We start from the raw sequence: 20,366 nt of genomic DNA on the forward strand, positions 1-20,366 counted from the left end.
GATGATGATAATGGCAAAGGCCATCCGCTTGGTGGTTCTCCTCAGAGCACAGGTTTGATTTCAGGTAGAGTTTTCCTCCAGCTGGTTGTTAAAATAATTTTTGTATTAGTTTTAGCTAGGTTGGCCTAATAAACTAGCTTTGATCAAGGAAAGCAGAATCAGGTCATGGCATGGACAACACTTCATACAAGATGTACTTAAATATCCCCTTTTGAGGACAAAAATATCAGTTAAAGATAATCTTTTTTTACCCATTATTAAAGATACCTTTATAATTGACAGTGGGGATATCTTGAATTTGAGTTAGTGGTCATAACTCCATTTGAGATATCTACAAATAATATTTAAACTTCATAAACTGACAGTTTATTTGGTACGCCTAGCTAAAATGAATGCCGACTAATCCAACAGTCCTGTAGTAAATCCGTCTATCATGGAGGTTATAATGGTTTGATGATCCAACTGTATGATCATTTTGAAGGCTTAGCACAGTGACTCCACACCTGGCTGCGGAGCAGACACACAGACATGATGGCAGTCCTGTTTGGCCTGCTGTGAACAGAGTACTGGTCATTATCATCTTATCATTCATTGATGATATTCAATCTTTGTTTCTCCTCCAAGCCCAGTGGTCTGATTTTACGAATGACATAAGAAACAGCATAACATACCATTTATTGATGATCAGGTTTGAGTACAATTTCAAAACTGGTTACACATGTTGAGCTGTTTACTGCTACTGTAAGAGGTTTCTGTCATTTTTCTTGTTTGTTTTTGTTTCTCTCACATATTTGATTGAAATCAGAATGCTATTCTGAATTGTGCATAACCATACCATATTTGGATACGTAGAATTCAGGATTATATTACAATTATCTAAATCTAATCCATAACAAGCCCTCCATCAGTCATTAAATGTTTCTGAATGGAGTCTTCCATGTCATTCCCACAGACTGATTCCTTGCCGGCTGCTGAGATGCCAGTACAGATGGACTGAATCAGGATGAGGCCAACAGCAGTGTCTGTGGAGCTAAACTCCTGGTGAATTGTGCCAGCGCAGAACTGCACCACGTTGGGGCCTGGCCGCTGTGGCGCTTGAGCCCTGGCAGGGAGAACAGAGGCCCCCTTGTTTGGCAGAGGCATGTTGACAGGAAACATAATGCATTCACATGATAATGAGCCAGTGAAATACATGTCCCTCGCACTGCCTTGCTTTCTCCCTTACATACAGTACATGTCTTTACACAGATAAGGGGCAACAAACACACAAATCCACTGTACACTGACACAAACACACACACGTAGTCTCACAAACATGCGCACTCAATCACACAAACCCCTCAGTGTCTGATGAAGAACGGCCTGATCGCTGGTCTCATCACCAAGGCGACCGGCACTAAGCGGGCGCCTGGCAGAGACAGACTGGCATTTAGCATTTAGGACCCCACAAAGCTTTCAGGCAGAGTATACAGGCCTTTTTTAATGAAGAGAGAGAGGGAGGCAGAGAGATTAGTCCCATGGAAAGAGAAGCAGATAAAAGAGGGGAAATGAAATACTGTTTGACACTCACATTTAAGAGTAGAATGAGTTGGAGGGTGACAGAGGGAAAGATTTAGGAGTGGAGAGCAGGTGAGCAATAGTTACACAAGGTACAACAACAACACAGAAAGGCATGAAAATGAAAACATCATTGTAGGAGGCAGAAAGGCAGGCAGGAGGGGAGGAAAATTAGATTTTCTTTTCTGTTTTATACTGACAAGCTCTTTACAACACTGACTAAATAACCGCTGTGAGTGATGTGTCTAACTAACATAAAACACCTCTGAGCGTTAAGAGGCGCATGTGTGATTTCAGCTGACGTCACGAACGAGGGAAGCTATTAATACTCATGCCCACCTGAGTCTGCACCAGGCTAGGGAGAGAAAATGCAGTGCAAATGAACTGTAAAAATAACGTGTTTTGTTTTTTTTCATATTCATTCACAACTCCCTAAGCTGGGAAGAAAGAAAGGAAATGAAAAGAGGGGAAATCAAGCATTTGGGTTGTTGAGAGTCCTCTGCCCTCTGAACAGAAAGGGGAAGATCATGGGATGGCATGAAGCAAACAAGTGGTAAATGGTTTGAGAGAGGGATTTATGGCTATGGCGAGCTCCATGTTTTGGGGTTGAAGAGAGGAGAGGAGAGCAGAGGAGAGGAGAGGAGAGGAGACATAATAAAAGTTCCTACAGTAAAACAGCAGAAGAGAGCAAAAAATAATGTAGTCACCTTTAGGTCATTCTTGTCCTTTTTTCCTCCTTTTTCTTTAGACTGCGTTCTCCTCCTGTTGTCACCTCACTTCAGTTTGGTCCCACTAGTTTTTCTCTAGTGTCAGCCTAAAACCTTTTTTTTTTTTTTTTACCAAGAATAAATGTTCACTAAGAATGTACCTCATTTGTACCACCTAAAGTAATACTTGGCAACAAATATGTTTCCCTCAAAACATAACTAGCACATTAAATTATTAGTATATAAACATAATTTCTAGGTGACGGGGTTGCAGACTGAAGACCAGTCCACTCACCCAGCACTGTGCTGTCTTCTTCAACCATCCTGATTCCGTGAATCTCCTCCTCACTCTCAGATTCAGCCTCAGACCAAGTGTGTTTAACCAGGTGTGAAATCTGCCTGTGTGGTTGATTTGCTCTCTCAGCTTCACTTTCACCTCTCCAACTACAGTCACTGGTCTCCAGTTATTCTCCCACTCACATTCCTTGAGAGTTTAGCTGTTATGCCTCCTCCCCCAACCCTTTCAGTGTCTGTGATGCTTTAAATACCAGCTATGAAATACTGTATCATGTACGCCTCATCTCATCTGCACGGCCAATTCGCAGTATTAATTTAAACAAGGATTAATTAAAACTGGAGTCATTTTTTTCTCCCCGCTGTGCATGGTGGCGGTGTAATCCGTTACAGAGTGGCTGCTTCTGCTCTTCTGTGCAACCTGTATTCATGAGCTTTTATCTAAGCAGTGTTTTATTATAACAATGGTGAATAGCGTCTCGTGTGGCTGTGCAGGCACACCAATGGCAGTCTCAATGGGCCCTCCTGTTCTAGACCATCCCCATTTTAACAAATAGTCATTTTTCTATTGTACTCTAATACGCCACACACATCTTCACATCACTCTCATCACCAAGTGCAGTAATAAAGACAACCTACATCTCTCTCCTTCTCACCTCACACCCACTGTCACAACATTACATAGCCCTTTTAGGATTAATTACAATGCACAAAAGAGAAAGAGCCACACATTCTACTCCGGTCATCAGAGACCCAAGTTACAATCGGGAAATCATCCTCTAAATACTGAGGAATCATTCTGGAACAGGACAATGTCCCATGTTAATAAAGCACCCTCCAGCTGAGTACAATGGAGTCATTGATCATCTCATGTCATCGTTAAAACCCTGCGTTTCATCTCACAGCTTTAATAAAGGGAAAATGTCAACCGTTTACAGGCCAGAGAAGATGGATCACTTGATATTCTGCCATTGATTATGAGATATGTTTATGAAGAGTTAGACTTCGACTCCCAGGTCCCTGTACAGACACTCTGTCCTGCTCTCTCCGACTAAGCTTCATCATCTCACACCCGTCTGCTATTTTTACTGACATCACATCACTATAGAGCAATGACAGCGAACTGTAATTGCACATCATTGTTGTTTTGCCATAATTATAGTTGTGATAGTGCACAGGGAGAATACGACGTAATAGTCTCTGGGTAATTACCCCAATTGACTTGATGGTAGCTAATTGGATTGTTTGACATTGTGTGGCTTGTGTACATCCTTGCATGTGTGTGCAGATGTATGTGTGTGTACATGTGAATGTATGTGTATAGAAGCAATTAACAATTAACAAATAACCCCAGGAGACTCTATTTGTTGGAGGAGCAGGACAGAAGCACACCATCATCCTTTTCAACCACCTTGATCTGTGAATCTTCACTGGCAGGACATACACATTCAGACTTCACAAGAAATAATTATTTTTCTCATGCAGACATTTCTAACAATTTAAACCAAACCTAAAATCATTACATAGTTCCAAGGCAATGTAAATGATTTCAAGCAATGCAATTTCGAATTGTCTTAATTTTAAACTCAGTTTTCTTCAATTAAAATTGTTGATACCTCACAAAACTTACAGTAATTTTAATGGGAAAACCTGGGTGTGCCACATGATTCATTCCGAGGCTCATTAATATTTTCGATTTACATGCTACGTGCTGGTGAAGTTATAACATTATATCCATAATTATGACTTCAATTTTGACAGCTTTGCCAATGATACCCAAGTCTGAATTCCTAGACTCCAGGTGGAGCAGCATCTGCTTTGATGAAACTGATAGCATCCTGATAAATAAAAATAAATATTTTCCGATGTCTCAAAATTGCATTCTGTGCTAAATTTAGCTGATGCTGTTTCATCTGCATTCATTTACTTGACTACCATGTCATGTTTCTAGGCTACCAAACACTCACATTAAAAACCTTCAACTCTTACAAAAAGCTGATTCAAGAATATTAAATCAGATCATAAGATTTGATCACACTGCACATACGTATTTAGTGCTCCCTTCACTGGCTCCTAATCTGATTTTAAATACTGTAGCTTCTGCTAGTGTAAAAATAGTAAACAAGCTCACACAATCATATTTATCTGATCTCACCATCCCTTATGTACCCTGTCACGCCTTCAGATCACAGGGTGCTCGCTGGCAGACTGTCACCAACAATCAAGAGAAAATTAGCAGGCAGCAGAGCATTTCCTACCAAGCCACATATCTTTAGAGCTGCCATTCCCTCAGAAGAGAAACCTGTGGAAATCTTCAAATCCAGTCCACTCTTTATCTTGGGAAGGACACACTCTCTCCTCCAGAGCTGCCGTTTTGTTACTGCATCATTACACTCACTTCCTGTTAAACATATCTGCCTCAAGCGGGTGTTTGTCTCTCTGCTTGTCCAGACATTATCATTTACTATGGTTTTACCTGGCAGTGGATCCAATGTCCATCCCAGCATTCTTAAGGTGAACGGCTGTGTAAATAAACATGACTTGACTTGACCTTCACCCAACTATCACTCAATCAATCGGTGCCTTTCTCTGCTCTTTAATGAACCTGCTATGGGCACTGCAGAGACAAATAATCAGGCATTTTAAAGTGACACAGTCATGTCCTTCTTGGCAAAGATCTCCAACTGGATTTTTTCTGACAATTTATTACAAGAATGTGTATAATGGAAAAAAGAAAGATTAGTAAATTGATAGAAACAGTAGTTCGCATGGTACAAATTATAATGAAGCATGGCTTGGCTGTATCTATGTCCAACCTTTGTGTGTTTGCATATGTGAGTTCCCACGCAAGGTCTTGCTACTGTGTCACTGAACTGATCAAATAAAGCCAAAGCTATCTATAATCTATAAGCCAGGGTCACAGACCAAATGACAGACATAATCTGTAGCAAAGCCCATTTTAGCAGATGATTTGGGCCTTGGCTCAATAGTTTACACATAGTTCCATATTCACAAATCACCTCTTAGCAGGCAAACTGGGTATGGATCAGCAGCCGCAGCCCATCAGAGCAAGTAAGCAAGTCATAGCCTCCTCAGCCATATAAAAGGAGGGTTTAGTTTAGTGATAACACAATTACAGCAGAGAGGAAAAAAAGGTGAAAGTGCTACAAGGAAAAAAAAGTAAAGGGAAGTTGCATGTTGCAACAAATCAAAGGTTTATTTGGGTACTAATGAGAAGTAATTACAGTAAATTGGGAATATCACAGTATATGGATGGATTAATTCCATCTCCACATAATTAACCCAATTTCTTTTCTGCTGGAAGACCCAATCACACATCGCCTGACTTCACTTTCTCTTATATGTCAAGTCAAGACATTACAACCGTTTCTCTTCACTTTCTGCGACGTAAATGTATTCCAGTGCAAAGGTTATGTTAATCTTCCATGATAGCTGTATAATATAAACATTATTTCATCTGAGTAGGTAAAGCTGTATGTGATTTATACACTATACACTTAAGTAATAAACCAAACCATTCACTGAAATAAACAACCCATGTTGATTTTGCCATTAATAATGGCACTATAATGTAAGAGATAGAGATTTTTAAGGCTTTACTCCTGTCCAAACTGATTACGCAACAGTTTTAGTTGGACATCATTGTCACTTCATTTGCATGCCCATTAGCACTTTGTTATGTTCTCGGAAGTGCTGGGTTTTTTAGTGTGTACCTTTCACAGAACCGTTTATCTGTTTTTTAAGGGTGTCATCACAAAGTCAGTGTCAGTGTAGTCGCCAAGGGTTGTTTCCTGAAAAGAGTGCTTCTGTGTTCCCACCCTCAACCTTCCCCACAGTCGATGTCATGTGGGACAAACCTACATGGACTCACATTCCATTATTGTGTTACACTTATTTAAAGCTCCTCCAATAGCTGGGATCTACTTAAAAGGCTTTTTGTAGGATAGTGGATAAATAGGACACACATACACACATAGTGTGTCAGTGGGGTCTGTGACAATACTACTATCTGGCATTATCAGTTAAGTCTGTGCAATATCCTTGTGATATTAATGCATGTGGGAGGGTGGGGTGAAGAATTTTCTGTGTGTGTCGGTGGGTAGGTACATCCATGCCTTAACAAGTGTGTGTGTGTTTGAGTGTGTGATGGTGAATTTGGCCTTTCATATTCTGGCAAAACTATCTGGGGTCGAGTGGATTTGCATATTGAGCACATTACAAATACAAAGCAGTGTGCAGCATACTGGACAGTGTTTCCCTGCCCCCATCATCCGTATCCAGGCTGTCAGGGCGGGCAACCAGATAAGACAGTAGAAGCATGGATTAAGGGTTGAAGGGCCACAGCAGCATATGGTGCCCCATGATACCCATGACCCTTATATTGTTGTTAAGACTAACACCAACACCACGAGAAGCAGGTCTCACGGTGCTCATCTTTTTTTATTCAGTTATTAAAGGTTAGAGTATGCCAAGTTTTAGTGACCAAATTGCCGGCAAGCTCAACCAACACGTGAAATAAAAAGATTTCAACAGTACCCAAAAAAGAGTAGATTAAAGTAAGTTCAAACCTGTTTTCACTCTGAATCTGTTTGGTTCCTTATGCATCTGAACATTGTTATGTAGCAAGAGGTACAGTAAATTAGGTCCACTTGCAATTTTAACAGCTCAGAAAATGCAAGAAAGGGAAAAATGCTAAACATGCTCCAGAGACTCTCACGTTAAAAAATAATAAATGTTATAAAACTGAAATCACACTTAGCCATCGCCATGTTTGTTTAATTTAAGGTTAATAGTTTTTCATTATTATTGGAAGGTCTTTGGGGAGATATCAGACTATCAGAAGTGCTCATTTTTTGCCACAGTGTTTGATTGACAGCAGCTGGCAGGCTGAGCTCCAGCTTAAGAACGAGTCAAAGTAAACAAACGTGTGCTGTAGCTTACACATTATGGGAAGACAGTGTGTTGTTAGTGAAACTGAAGTGTAGAGACCACACCAGCATCTAAACATTCAGAAGTGACATTTACAGGTACGTTTACATGCTGTTTAATGCGCTCCAGATATTAGCAGGGCACTTTCACCAGGTGAAAGATTTGGTTTGTTTGGAGCGATATGTGTTCATGTTTGTAAGTTAGATAAGAAGAGAGACTTTTGCAACAAAGCCAATGTGTGTTGTTGTGAGTCTGATACTCTCGTGTTGTGGCTGCTGTGTGACTGTTGGTCAGTGTGACTGTATGCCTGTAATAGGGCAGTGAAATGGTCGTATTGTTCATTATTTGGTTTTACCATTTCAAAGCTGAAAACAAAAAGTCAAACCAACTGGGTAGTTTTTGTGTTTTTATGTTTCAAAACCAAACAGTTAAGGTTTTAAATGAAGCTCCTCTCCAGGTGTCTGCAGATGGGTGGGATGTCCTACCACACACACTGAGCACTTCTTTGGCTTGTTCTTCAGCAGTCTGGACCCGGAACTAGCTCCGGACCCGGACTGGTACCTGTAATGACGTTGGCCAGTCTGCCCCCGTGGCAGCTAAGGGGGACTCTAGTTTTTCCATCCCAGTTTAGAGGAAGCACTACCGTAAGACAAAAGGAGCAGCAAAGAAGTGCTCAGTGAGTGTGGAAGGGTAGGGGTCGGGGTACAGCAGCAGCCCGCCCTGCGTCCACACGGAGAAGAACAGCCCAAAAGAAATAAAACACAAATTAAAATGGTTTTATGGTTCTTTTTTTAAAACACAAAAACGACCCCATTGTTTTATTTTTCCAATTATGCTTTACGGTTTATGGTTCTTCATCTACATAGGTGGAGGACTAACAGTATTCAGATTAACTAAGAACAGGGGGAGCCATCATCAAACCAAAAACATTCCTCCCTTTTGGTTTCTCCTCAAAGAACACAGTGTTTTACAGAGCACATTTGTTTGAATGAATTTCAATTGAACTTTAATGTTTAGGCAGCAAATGGTATTTTGAATTACACATATTACACGTTATGTTATTGATTTTTTAAATATGATTTTTTTAACCTCTTTAAGAATCAGTTCTACGACCAAAAGGTCACAGGTTCAATCCCACTGACAACCATGTTCCCTGTTCAAGACTAGTGGTACACCTTGTAACCAGTAACCCATCCTACAACTGCTTCACACCAAACTGACCTCACCCAAAACCACTGAACACTTCTAAAGAGGCTGGAATGCCAAGTTCGAGACCAACCAATCCTATTAAATAAAGCAAAGACTAACACTTTGTAGTATGCACACTGTGAGCAATTCTGTGAAATATCACCATAACAATGTTTCAGGCCTCAGGTGTCTCTGCTGTGTGTGCGTGAGCCACTCTATGTGCATGTTTGTGTAGGCACGTATTGCAAACGTGAAATTCATTTGCAAGTGCATCTAAATGTCCGTGTGTGTGTGAGCACACATAAACTGTGTTAAGTGTGTGTTCCCCAGTTTGTCAAAGTCCCACCTGTGCCCCCTCCTGTTCTATTGGATACAACAGAGACAATGTTAAGGTGAAGTCTGCTGTAACAATGCACAGATGGGATCTCTCTCTCTCTTTCTCCCTCTCTCTCCCTCCCTCTCTCTTTCTCTCTCTCTCTCACTCTCTCTCTCTTTCCCTCTCTCTCTCACTGTGTTCCTTAACGCGCCGTTCTTCCTAGCTGTTCACATGCATCAGATTTGACATGCTCATTCGTTGTCTGCAGACAGAACAAGCGGGGACCACTTTTCAGTCTCATCCTCATCCCTGGAAAGTCATTTGTGTGTCGAGTGTGGGAGGGCGCAGAGAGAGAAAGAGAGAAACGTAGAGTGTGTGTGAAAGAGAGGCACACAGGGAAATAGAGTCTGAAAAAGAGAGACAGTGAAAGAGATTGTAATTGGAATACAATGATGTAAAGGGAAGTAAAGCAGCAGACAAATACAAGGGTACAAGAGGCTGGAGAGAAATGTAGAGGGATATAGGTCATGATAATAAGTGAAAGTGAAGTTGAACCTGTATTTTGAAAGAATGACACCTGAGAGAGAGGGAGCAGAAAAGCAATACACGTGAGAGAAAGTGGCTCTGGCGCTCTGTATAAGAGGGACTAATAATGAAACTATGGAGAGCTGCTGCTCATCCTTTCCTACAGGGAGCAACTCAGGCAGTTAACACACATTTACTGAGAGCCAAAGTGTGTCACACCAAGAGCTGGCCTTCCCTTCCTGCAGGGACGTCTCATTTCGTTTCGGTGTCCTTACGAACCAGATAGTAACACTGTAGTGGTTTATACAAGAGTGCTGATCCAGCATTAAGAGCAACACATACTACAGTTTTATTGGAACTTCTAGTGTTTTAATTGTCCAAATATTTGATTTTTAAAGTTATATTCAGTTATTTTTACAAACCATCCTTACTATCAGCTAGAATGATACTACTTAGCAGTAGTATTTGCTGGGATCACACACACAGGGAAACATAGAGACATACATCAAAGTATGACAGGGAAAAAACACACAAGAGAGTAGACAGTGTGAAGGAGGTATAGGTCAAAGTGAGGGCCTGACCGTCGGGAAAAGAGTCACAATCAGGTGCTGATATGAGAGATAAAATGTCCCCATTGACCAGTTAGACTTATATCATAATTGGCTCTGATCAGAAAGTACTTGCCACCTCCACTGACCAATCTCCTCTGGGAAACCCTGAAGGTTAAACCAGGAAGTCAGCCTGTAAACTGTGCTGAATGTTGAAAACGGACATTTTGAGAAATAATCTTTTATACCTTTGTTTTGTTAACTTTGGCTAACCTGTGGGTTTGTTTCCTTTTGTTTTTCCCTAAAACCGTTCCAATAAGTAATTTAATTGCTTATTCCACTGCAGTCCAATTTATCACAGCTTTAATTTGACCTTTAGCAGCAATATGTGGCTACACTTACACACAGATTTGGTTCTGAAACACAATATTGTGTTACTTTTCACATCACACATGGGCTTCAGCTATGTCGTCCCGTCGTTCCCAGATCTTAGCAGTTAGCCTGGTCAGTGCAATGCTCAAAACTACCAGATTATATGAAGGCTGAAATTACCTTTAACCTTTCTTTGCCACCCTGCTGCTTTCGGAAATGTGTTTCTTCTTAATAGATCTTCAGAGCAGATACATTGAACTAGGTTAAAAGAACAAAAGCACAAATAAAACAGAAGTGGTTTGCCCCAACAGCCAGTTTATGAATTACCTATGGCTGTGAAAAGCCCTGGGCATATTTAATGCAGGAGAATCTGTCCCCTTTTTCCCTTTGTTCCTCTCTATTCTCTTCTCTTTGCAATATTCTGCATTTTCACTCCAGTCGCATGTAAGTGTCAGGACAACAGGCAGAATGTATTAACTTTAGTTCATCTGCTCACCCTGACTACACTGTGTCTGAAAGATAAAGGATTCCACTAAACTAACATGTTGCTCTCAGGGGGATAACAACATGATTAAGGATATTCCCACACAAAAGAAAGGCTGTAAATACAGCAGTAAGAAGCTTGCTAACGCTGACTATTCATCTTTTTTGAAACCCATCACACATCTGCGACCTCAGACTCTCAGATGCTTTTAAAGTCTCAAATGGGAGAAATAATTTCTGTAGGTGCTCTCAGCCAGACACCTAACAGTAGAGGTAGTCATTACAGAGCAGATACAGAGCAGAGACAACCCCATTGTGTGCAACAGTGAGCAATGTGCAAAATTATATTCCTCTATAATATGAAATTATCCACAGTGTATTTTTAGAGCCAGTGCAATTATCTGGTCAAGACAACTCAGTGGACCACCATGCACTCAAAGCAGGTCACAGAATCTGCATTATCTCCTAGTGTGACACCAGCCAGTTCAGCCTCTAGGTTAATCAAGTACTGTAAGGTCATTTAGTTGTTGTGTCGATCAATTAACAATCAATTTCAAATTAGTGATGCAAGGCCACAGTACTCCAGGGACTAGAGTTGAAAATACCTATATATATATATATAGTCCTTGATTCAGGACTCACTCAAGTCAGTAGACTCTGACCTAAAACCACAGCTGAATCTGCACCCTTCCTCTAGGCCTGCTGTAAATGCAGCTAGCACTACAGCATTTCATGTATCTGTCTGTCATTATATACTGGGAATAGACTGCTGACCTCTTCTGCAGAAGCAGGGTGGTGTTTGTTTTCGTAATGCTCTGTGAAATCGGTTCAGATGAGAAATGTAACAACTATTGTTTCAGATGAATGGCCACATCATCATCATCATTACTATCATTACATCATCATATTTTCCCATCACTCCTTACATCATTACCCAACTTTAGCAATTTATACCTCAGATTTCTTTATTTGCAATCAAAAAAATGTGTTCACAGAAATGGCTCTATTGGGAATTTGAATTACTTACTCCAATCCTGTACAACTCATCTGATTTACCACAGTTTTATTTAATTGAGGCTATGACTACACAATGTTGTGTTATTTGTGGCATTACACATACATGCTTTACATAATATTGTTTGATTTGTGTGTTTTCAGATTCAGGAGCTTTTATTGGCTACATAATGCCCTTAAGTAAACTGAGAATGGGTTAGGTAACAAATTAATTAATTTGAGCACATGGATTACTGATCTGGGGTAATAATTGATCCAAAACATTTTGCAGCTAAATGTAAATAAATGTAGCCATTGATTTTTTGAAGTAGTTCCAAAAAGGTTTTGACTGACCAAGTCAAACGGCTAATATGCATTTTTATGCATTAAAATGAACAGCTGGACAGACTGAAGTGAGCAGCTTCCTTTCATCTTAACACTGAGCTCACTAGAGAGCGTGAATATGCCTAATGAACCTCAAAGACAAACTGACTGTCTGGAACCTGGGAGCTTTGTGATTGGTTGATCAAACTGATGAGGTCATTACAGGGGAAACCTTGATCCTTTGGGATCTACTGTAATTTATGTGCCTGGGGAATATGAGAGCCCAGACACACACACACACACACAATTAATACAGACTTGTGGGAATATTGTGCACACAGGAGCATTTCCTTCGCCATTGATCTGAGCTCATAAAGGCTTACAATGATAAACACGGCAACTATTCTTGGTAATACCAGAGATCAACTTAACGACCCTCTGGCAGACACTGATTGAGAGCCGCAATATATCACACACACAAGGAAGGGAACAGTGGAGGAGGGGTTTTGTAAAGTATAGGTCGATTAACATTGATTGTTGCAAACATGAAAGTTTGAGCATGTGTCATAAAGATAGACAGAACGGCACTATTCTTATCAGGTTTGTGAGGAGAAATAAAAGTGCGGCCTAAATTCGTATTGTTACAGTTAGAGACAGATTACTGTTGAAAACCAGGTTTGGAATAGTCATTTTTGTGTTATGGGTGTGATATTATGCAGGCTCTGCAAAGAAATAATTCTACTATTTCAATTTGTGACTGTAGTTTAGAGTGCTGACTCACACTCACGACTTTGTTCATTTTTATTGGATAGAAGGACTCTCTCTGTTCATGCTCAGCTTTTGGAACGGTCACTAACAGTACCTGTTAAACATGACATGACTTTATGAACGTAAAAGCTTGCTTAAATGTACATGTAAGTAAACAGCTAACCAAAACATAGTGATAGATACAAAGAGTCGAACATTTGTAAAAAGTTTTTTTACCCTTAGACACCCAACACGATATCTCTGCATGTACCAAACACCTCCTGAGTTACTGACGTAATGGGGGAGTCCTGTCAGCAAAGGTCCTGTCAAACCTCAAGAGCCAGCAAAGCAAAACTGCTCATTTCAAGGAGAGGGTGCCACGACATGAGGAAGACATCCGCTTTAAATATGTATAAGTCCAGGGATCTTTACACACACACTCACACACTCTCACTCTCTCTCTCTCTCTCTCTCTCTCGGCTCTCTCTCTCTCTCTCTTTCTTTCTCTCTCTCTCTCAAATGGAAAACCAAGTTAAAAGATGGTCTCATCCAAATGATACAATCTGCCACAGTATGTTACTGACCAAGATAATGTTGTTTAAACTTGAAGCATGTAGTTTGACTTATGTTTTGTGGTATTATCAAGGAGTTTTGGGGATTGTTTTAACTATACCTTCTCTTTTGCACCAAAAATGCAAACCACTATTGCTGTAATGCGTCATTTTCCATCCTTGAGTTATAAAGTGGAGGTGTTGCCTTTTGCAGGTTTTCAATTAACATCAGCTTTCACAATAACGCAGGAGGTATCTTGCTGCACAGGGCAAAGATCTTGTGGCTCAAGCACGCTGAGATAAAACTGGTTACTGCAGTTGCAGTTATTGCAACTTTGACCCACTCTTAAATGTCTTACGTCAGGAAAAAAAAGCTGAAATGCTTCATCCACGCAATTCCTCTGCACAGAATGACACAGCAGTGACAGTCACTCATCTAAAATGAATGAATTTCCACTCTTATAGATGACAAACCTGTGTCTAAAACAGGTTTGACAGGTGTATTGCCTGCCTCCAGATGAGCTTCCAGTGATATCATACTTCACCAACACCCTTTTTAATCATCTAACCCAAATGCAGTAACAACATCCCTCATCGCTCCCTATGTGTGCATGATTTCCTCATTTGCCACTCTGATTAAAGGTACAACCAACCCCAAAACCTCAAAGCCCCAAACCCCCAAATCTCTGTGAACTGACCACATCAGATGTTTGCCCCAGATGCTTGGCCAACTGCCGTGCAGCAGAGCAGCCTGTGGACTCTTTGGGGCCTACTTTAATGTGTGCTTAAGAGACCGTGGGACCGGGCGAATGCTGCGCTCACTCTCCTCCAAATATCTGCCCATCATTTATTCATTTACACTCCCAGGATGGCCACTGCCGCCATCATCTGAGGACCCCGTCGTCTGAAGTTCTCGGCGCCTCTGTCGCTCAAACATACGCACGCATACGCACGCACGCACATGCACTTTGCGAGGAGTCCCAGAGGTCTTTTAATTTTTTGAGAGTCTATATTTAGTCAAAAAAATAATCGAGGTGGAAAGTTCCATCTGTCCAACACTCTTGTTCCAGCTGCTCCTTTTTAGCAGCAGGCGGAAAGAGGAGGGGGGAAAAAATGCTACTTATCAGATAAAACCAACACAGACTGGATTTTCTATCATATGCATTCTGCATTAGCAGGATTTCTAGATTGAGAGGCATGTTCTAAGTCAGATGCAGGGTCCATTACATGCAAAAAACTGCAAGATCATCTGTGGTTACAAAAAACTGAGAGTACATTTAAAATACTTCCTGAGCTGTGCAGCTCTCTCCACCACTTTAACATGTTTTTTTTTTTGTCTATACAAAGCTACTCTGCTCTCTCTCATCCCTCATTTCAACCTGCAAATGTTGAAGAAAAAAACTGTACAAAACAAAGCAGCTTTGAAGAGTCAATTGAAACAGTAAATGGTGATTTGCACATTTATTATTGATTGATTCATTTTTTTTTTTTTTTACCAAATTCATCCCAGTTTTTACCTTGACAGCTGAATGTCTGTAAATGGCCTGTAAATCACCAAAGCCACCATTACTGCTACTGTGAACCCAGTGCAACTGTATAGCTTGAAACATATCTGGATGACAAATTGATTGAAATGAAATCATCAAACTGAGCAAAGGAGACCATACAAACAACAAACAGACTGGGCTTGCTGTGTAATTTCATTACTTTGAGCAGAGCCTCAAAGGTTAACAAGCTCACAGTGGAAGTGGAGAAGGGAACTGGTCTAAGTTCAGCTTTGATGCAGAAACGAATGCTTTGAATGTCAATGAGCTTAAGAAACACTCCATGTTGTCCTTTTTTTAATTTTTTTTTATAAATATATGCTCAAGCACTCCTCATCCTTACTGGACTCCTCATTTCAAACATACAGGACAGTGGGATGGAAGCCAGGAGGCTAATCCAAACATTTCACAGTATGCAAATCTGAAATGTTCTTTGGGATCTATTATGCAGACATCCAAAACAAACAACAGTAGTTGAAAAGTTTAGAGTCACCACCTCCACTTGAATTTAATTTGTTGCATTGATTGGACCTCGGGATCGGCCCCTGCAACACCCTCGAGGGTTGTTCTGTGTGAGTCGTGAAATCGGGCCATCGTGGACAGAGCAGCTCTGTGCTGGTATAGCCAGGGGGTTTCATTGTGACAACAGCTGAACCAATCAGTTTATTAGCATAGAGCCTCTACTGTTTATTCTTCTAACTTTTTACAAACTTTCTTCAAAGGTTTGAAGCACTGCAGATCTGAATGGCCCAACCTTTCTAGCTGTGTTTCAAATTGACAAGAAAGAATACAATATTTATGTGTAACTGGAATTCGCTGATGGCTGAAGACGGACATGATGACATGTCCTCTAACTAATGCTTAAAGTACGAGGGGCCCTGCCATGAACTTGGCCGTCTGCTGACGCCTGCCCAAGTCACTTGTCATAGATGCTTACAGTTTTCTGCTTTTCAAAACTTTCCTCTTTTTTCATTTTTTTTTTAACTGTTTAGTGTTTGTCCACAGCTACAAGCACATGCTGGGTAGCATGTCGGTTACATTGTATTCAAGCCATATAAAACGCACTTTTGTTGTTATAAATATATTCGATTTTGTCAGAAATGGACAAAGTATTCGGGCCTCATTGTGTAATAACCCAAAACAACCCCGTGTCCGCTAATGAACAGATCAGATCAATCTCGTAACAATGTCTGACATGCAAAAAAGTGGAGGTCAGTACAGCCAAAGCAAGCAACCACAATCAATACTGATTCACTGCATCAGAATTTATTTATAGAAACACTTGCAGCTCCCCACAAAGACGCAAGAGGAGAGCAGAAAAACTGTCCAGCGAATGCAGTTCCGTTCAGAACAAGTTGGCTCGTTAATAGAGCTGCTGAGCTCTGGCACACTGAGCAGTTTGTTCTTTCTGTGTAAAGACATTTGTAGACTTGAACCTTCACTTGTTACAATGGCTGAGGTTTTTCGAATTGGATGGATGGAATCATTTGGAGGGAAAAGGAGTGGCCACAATCCACAATTTTATTTCAAACCATTTTACAGACAAAGGGTCAGAGTGATCAAATCAAATAAACTTGAGTGCATGTGTGTGTGTGTGTGTGTGTGTGTGTGTGTTTGTGTGTGTGTGCATATGTTTGACCCTTAAGCTGACAAGACACCGTACATCCACTCTCTGCAGAGGTATACAGCTAAATAAGTGAGCAGCGGAGTGAAACACCTGCAATCAGGACTAAATTCAATCTCACACAATTGTTCTGTCCAAATTGACATGTCAGGCCAGTGTGTGTGTGTGTGTGTGTGTGTGTGTGTGTTCAGTGGTAATGCTTTTTGTGTCCTGAAATAAGGCTCTAAGGGGGCTTGTTTGTTTACTAGCATGTTTTTTGCTACAAAAAAATTGTACAATATGTTAAAAAAAATAGAATAATATTTAAAGGAACTCATTCACTATTTAACGGCCTAAATAATGCTTTATTTTTAAACTCCTTATTAATTAGTCAACATCGTATTTGCCTGAATACGTTTACAAATGATGCTCATTTACTGATGAGTGCCATTAATCTTCTCTCTAATGGTATTTCTGTTCCTATAAATTCTAAGGTGCATTCCCTAAATTATTTCTCTAACCTGCAGGAAACCTCTTTATAAGCGTTTATAAGGACTTAATTCATAAATATCACAGACACATTTAAATTCTCATGTTCAATAGTTCATGGATATAATACAAAGCCAACATAAAGTATGACAAACTCGCTAGACTTGCATGTACTCCAAATATTGCTCGATTACTAATAACACAACTGGACCTAGAAGTAAGAGAAGGTCAACGAACTTGCTGTTCAGTGCAACACACACACACACACACACACACGCACACAGTACAGATCCCAGTGGGAAGATTATAGAAATATATAGGCTAGCGGTTTTCCTTTGGGGGTTGCTTGCTCTCCTGCGCTGCCTGGTCACCCTGCTTCTCGTTAATCGGGCGGGTACCAGCGCAGCCCTCCACCGTCTGCTCCGTTTCTATTTCAAAACACACAGTCTCCCACGACAGAGACACGTTTGGTGTGTCGGTGGTGGTTGCGTGACTTCAAAACAAAAATCTGTAATTTTAGACCTTGTGTAAGACGCGCAAAAACGATATCAGGCACGGCAGAGCGCATTATGGATAAGATGTGCACAATCAAAAGTGCTTTTTGGGAGAGATGACATGGCGACCACTGGGGAAAAGTCATCCTAAATCGGTGCTTTAGTTTTTTGTGGAAATGCCGGGGATTTGTCAGCCTGATCCAAACATACCGTATTAAGGAGGGGGGGGATCAAATGGCCGTGGCACGCGCTCTTGGAGAGGAGAGGTTGAGTCCGTGGCACAATTTAATTCCAGATGCATCTGTTTTTGCAGCACTGATGCAGATGTATTGTAATAATGACTTAAACACGTGATATGGGATCTGTAAGCCTTTCGAAATATGTTTCCTCATAATTGTTATTATTTTTTATTATTATAGGATTGTCCCTGCACGCTGTGTCTGTTGTTGGATATGTACACAAGTTTCTAAGTGTCACACAACTTACCCTCCATGCAGAAAATTACCATCCAGGCTATCCAGAGGTCCGAGTTATGAAACTTCACCATGGTTCGTTACTGTTCAGTGACTGGTTCTCAGCTTTTATCCCAGTGCCTCCTTCTGTATGAAATCTCAGCTCCGCTCACAGTTTCCTTGGAGAAAAGTAACTGTTCCCTCTAACGACATGAGACGTGAAAGCAGTCTGGGGTTTTTACGCAGCGCACACCGGCGACGTTCCCGTGAAGAAAACAACTTGAAATGTTCAAATGTGTGAATAAAAATAACACAGAGAGCATTTCTATCCGACGGGCACTCGTCTCTCCTTCGGACGCTCTTTATGACCCTTTCCTCTCGTCCTTTGGTCGCTGCTGGTCACTCCAAGACTATATTCTTTTCTACACCTCTCCAGTCCATTTACGCACGCTTGGAATAACTCAATTTCCACCTGCTGGTGAACTAAAATCTGCCCACTGTCGCTGAAAGTGACTTAGAAACTGATCAGAAACTGGCACTTCTCCCGTCCGCTCGGTGACTCTCTCCAACGCGTCTTGTTGCGCTCCATGGTTTCTCGTCTGTTCTGCTGCAGCTGAGCGGACCTGGGAGCAAGCTGCACAGCATTGGAAACAGTACGGCCTCCGGTTGCTATTTTTCAAAATAAAACCTACGTGGAGCAGCTCGGAGTGTAGTTAATAAAACGTGGTGTGGACGTGGATAAAGCGACAAACTACAGTTTTGACAACACCATTGTCATGAGGTGGCAAAAAGGACAGAGCTCAGTTAGGGTTGAACCACTTATACATACATGTGCTCCTCACACTTTCCTGCATTCAAGAAGTAATTTCTCATCAATAAAATAAAGGGGAAATGTGTCAGAAAAGAACAGATTGGTGAAATAAATTAGAGCACCACACTTTACTCCACTTCACAGTAGACTAAAAGGCAACCTCCACTATAGTCAGCCAGAATAAGCCCTGGGGAACAGCGAGAAACTCACCTGAAATCAAAATGCTTTTATTTTGTAGGTGAAATCCACCCGGCTTCCTGTTGCGCTCTGACGGTGTGTGTCTGCGGCTTGACGGCGGATGACTGAGTTGAGCTCGAGCCCGGCTGTTGCTGGGAGACTGCTGACGCCAGTCGAGAGAGAGAGAGAGAGAGACGTTCGTGCCCTCCTGCGGTGCGACCACAGAACGACCGACGGAGAATAATAGACGAGGATATCTGTGGCACTCACATACACAATGTAAACATTTAACATCAGTTCTAGAATATAATGAAGGCTGTGTGTCCCCCCCATGTCCCCCCACAATGCTCAGCCTCTTTGGTCGTCATCGCAGGCCCTACATTCTGAGTCATTTTCATAATTTCTAATGTAAATATCAGTCCACAGTGAGTTCTTCAGTCTGTCTGTCTGTCACACATCAGAGGGAACAACGTGCACAGCACTGCAGATGACCCATATGAAAGTGTGTGAAATACATTAAAATGCATAATTACTGACTGTTGATCTTGATGAATCAAACTTCTGCATGTGAAACAGTCGCACTGGGTGCATTGTGGCTTTGTAAAAAGATCCATAATGAGTTCAAAGATGAGTTTTTAATGAAGAGCAGCATTGGTGGTGGTGGGGGGGGGGCTTATAAGTGACTATAAAGGAACTACGCAGTGATTAAAAGAATCAGCTGAGGAGACCGCATCAAACAACCTGTGCTCAAGCCTCTAATCACTCTCTTCCACTTAGCTCACCTCAGCACTGAATAGCTGCTTATTTTTTGTACTTCACAGGATATCTAGTCGTAGCAGTTTGTTCGCTTTAAAGAAAAAAAGAGGCGCTCAAACATCAAAAGAAAAACATTTGACTGAAGTATTTTTGATTTCTTCTAAATTTGATTTTGACTTGGTGAAAGTGAAACTAGGACATGATTGGAGCAGTGCCCTATACATCCATCCGTCTATCCACCCCTCCATTCTTCCTTCTGCCCTGCAGCTGCCGGCAGACAGTCACAGACGTTTAGCTGTCACTGCAGACAAATAAGGTACAAGTTAGAAGATCCCATCGCTTGGGTCTATCCACCCCTTGCCATTGCTTCCTTCTTTGCCCCTGCATGCTGGCCGGCAAGACATCACAGATTCGTTTAGCTGTCACTGCCCAGACAAATAAGTTACAATTAGAAGATCACCCCGGAGGCCCTCACATTCCCTCTC

General features: G+C 41.2%; 1 protein-coding gene across 1 annotated transcript in view; it reads right to left on the minus strand.

The window, feature by feature from the left end:
* The window catches only part of igsf11 (immunoglobulin superfamily member 11), a 93,786-nt gene extending 75,052 nt beyond the window's left edge, over nt 1-18,734 (minus strand). Inside the window, exon 1 of the mRNA XM_035680559.1 lies at nt 18,172-18,734. Within this exon, the coding sequence (XP_035536452.1) occupies nt 18,172-18,232 (61 nt within the window). The 5' untranslated portion in view covers nt 18,233-18,734. The remainder of the gene's footprint in view (nt 1-18,171) is intronic.
* Nucleotides 18,735-20,366: the final 1,632 nt, after the last annotated feature.

The sequence above is a fragment of the Morone saxatilis genome, unplaced genomic scaffold (genome assembly GCF_004916995.1).
Source record: "Morone saxatilis isolate NCDOM2014 unplaced genomic scaffold, NCSU_SB_2.0 Contig8, whole genome shotgun sequence".
Lineage (NCBI taxonomy): Eukaryota > Metazoa > Chordata > Actinopteri > Moronidae > Morone > Morone saxatilis.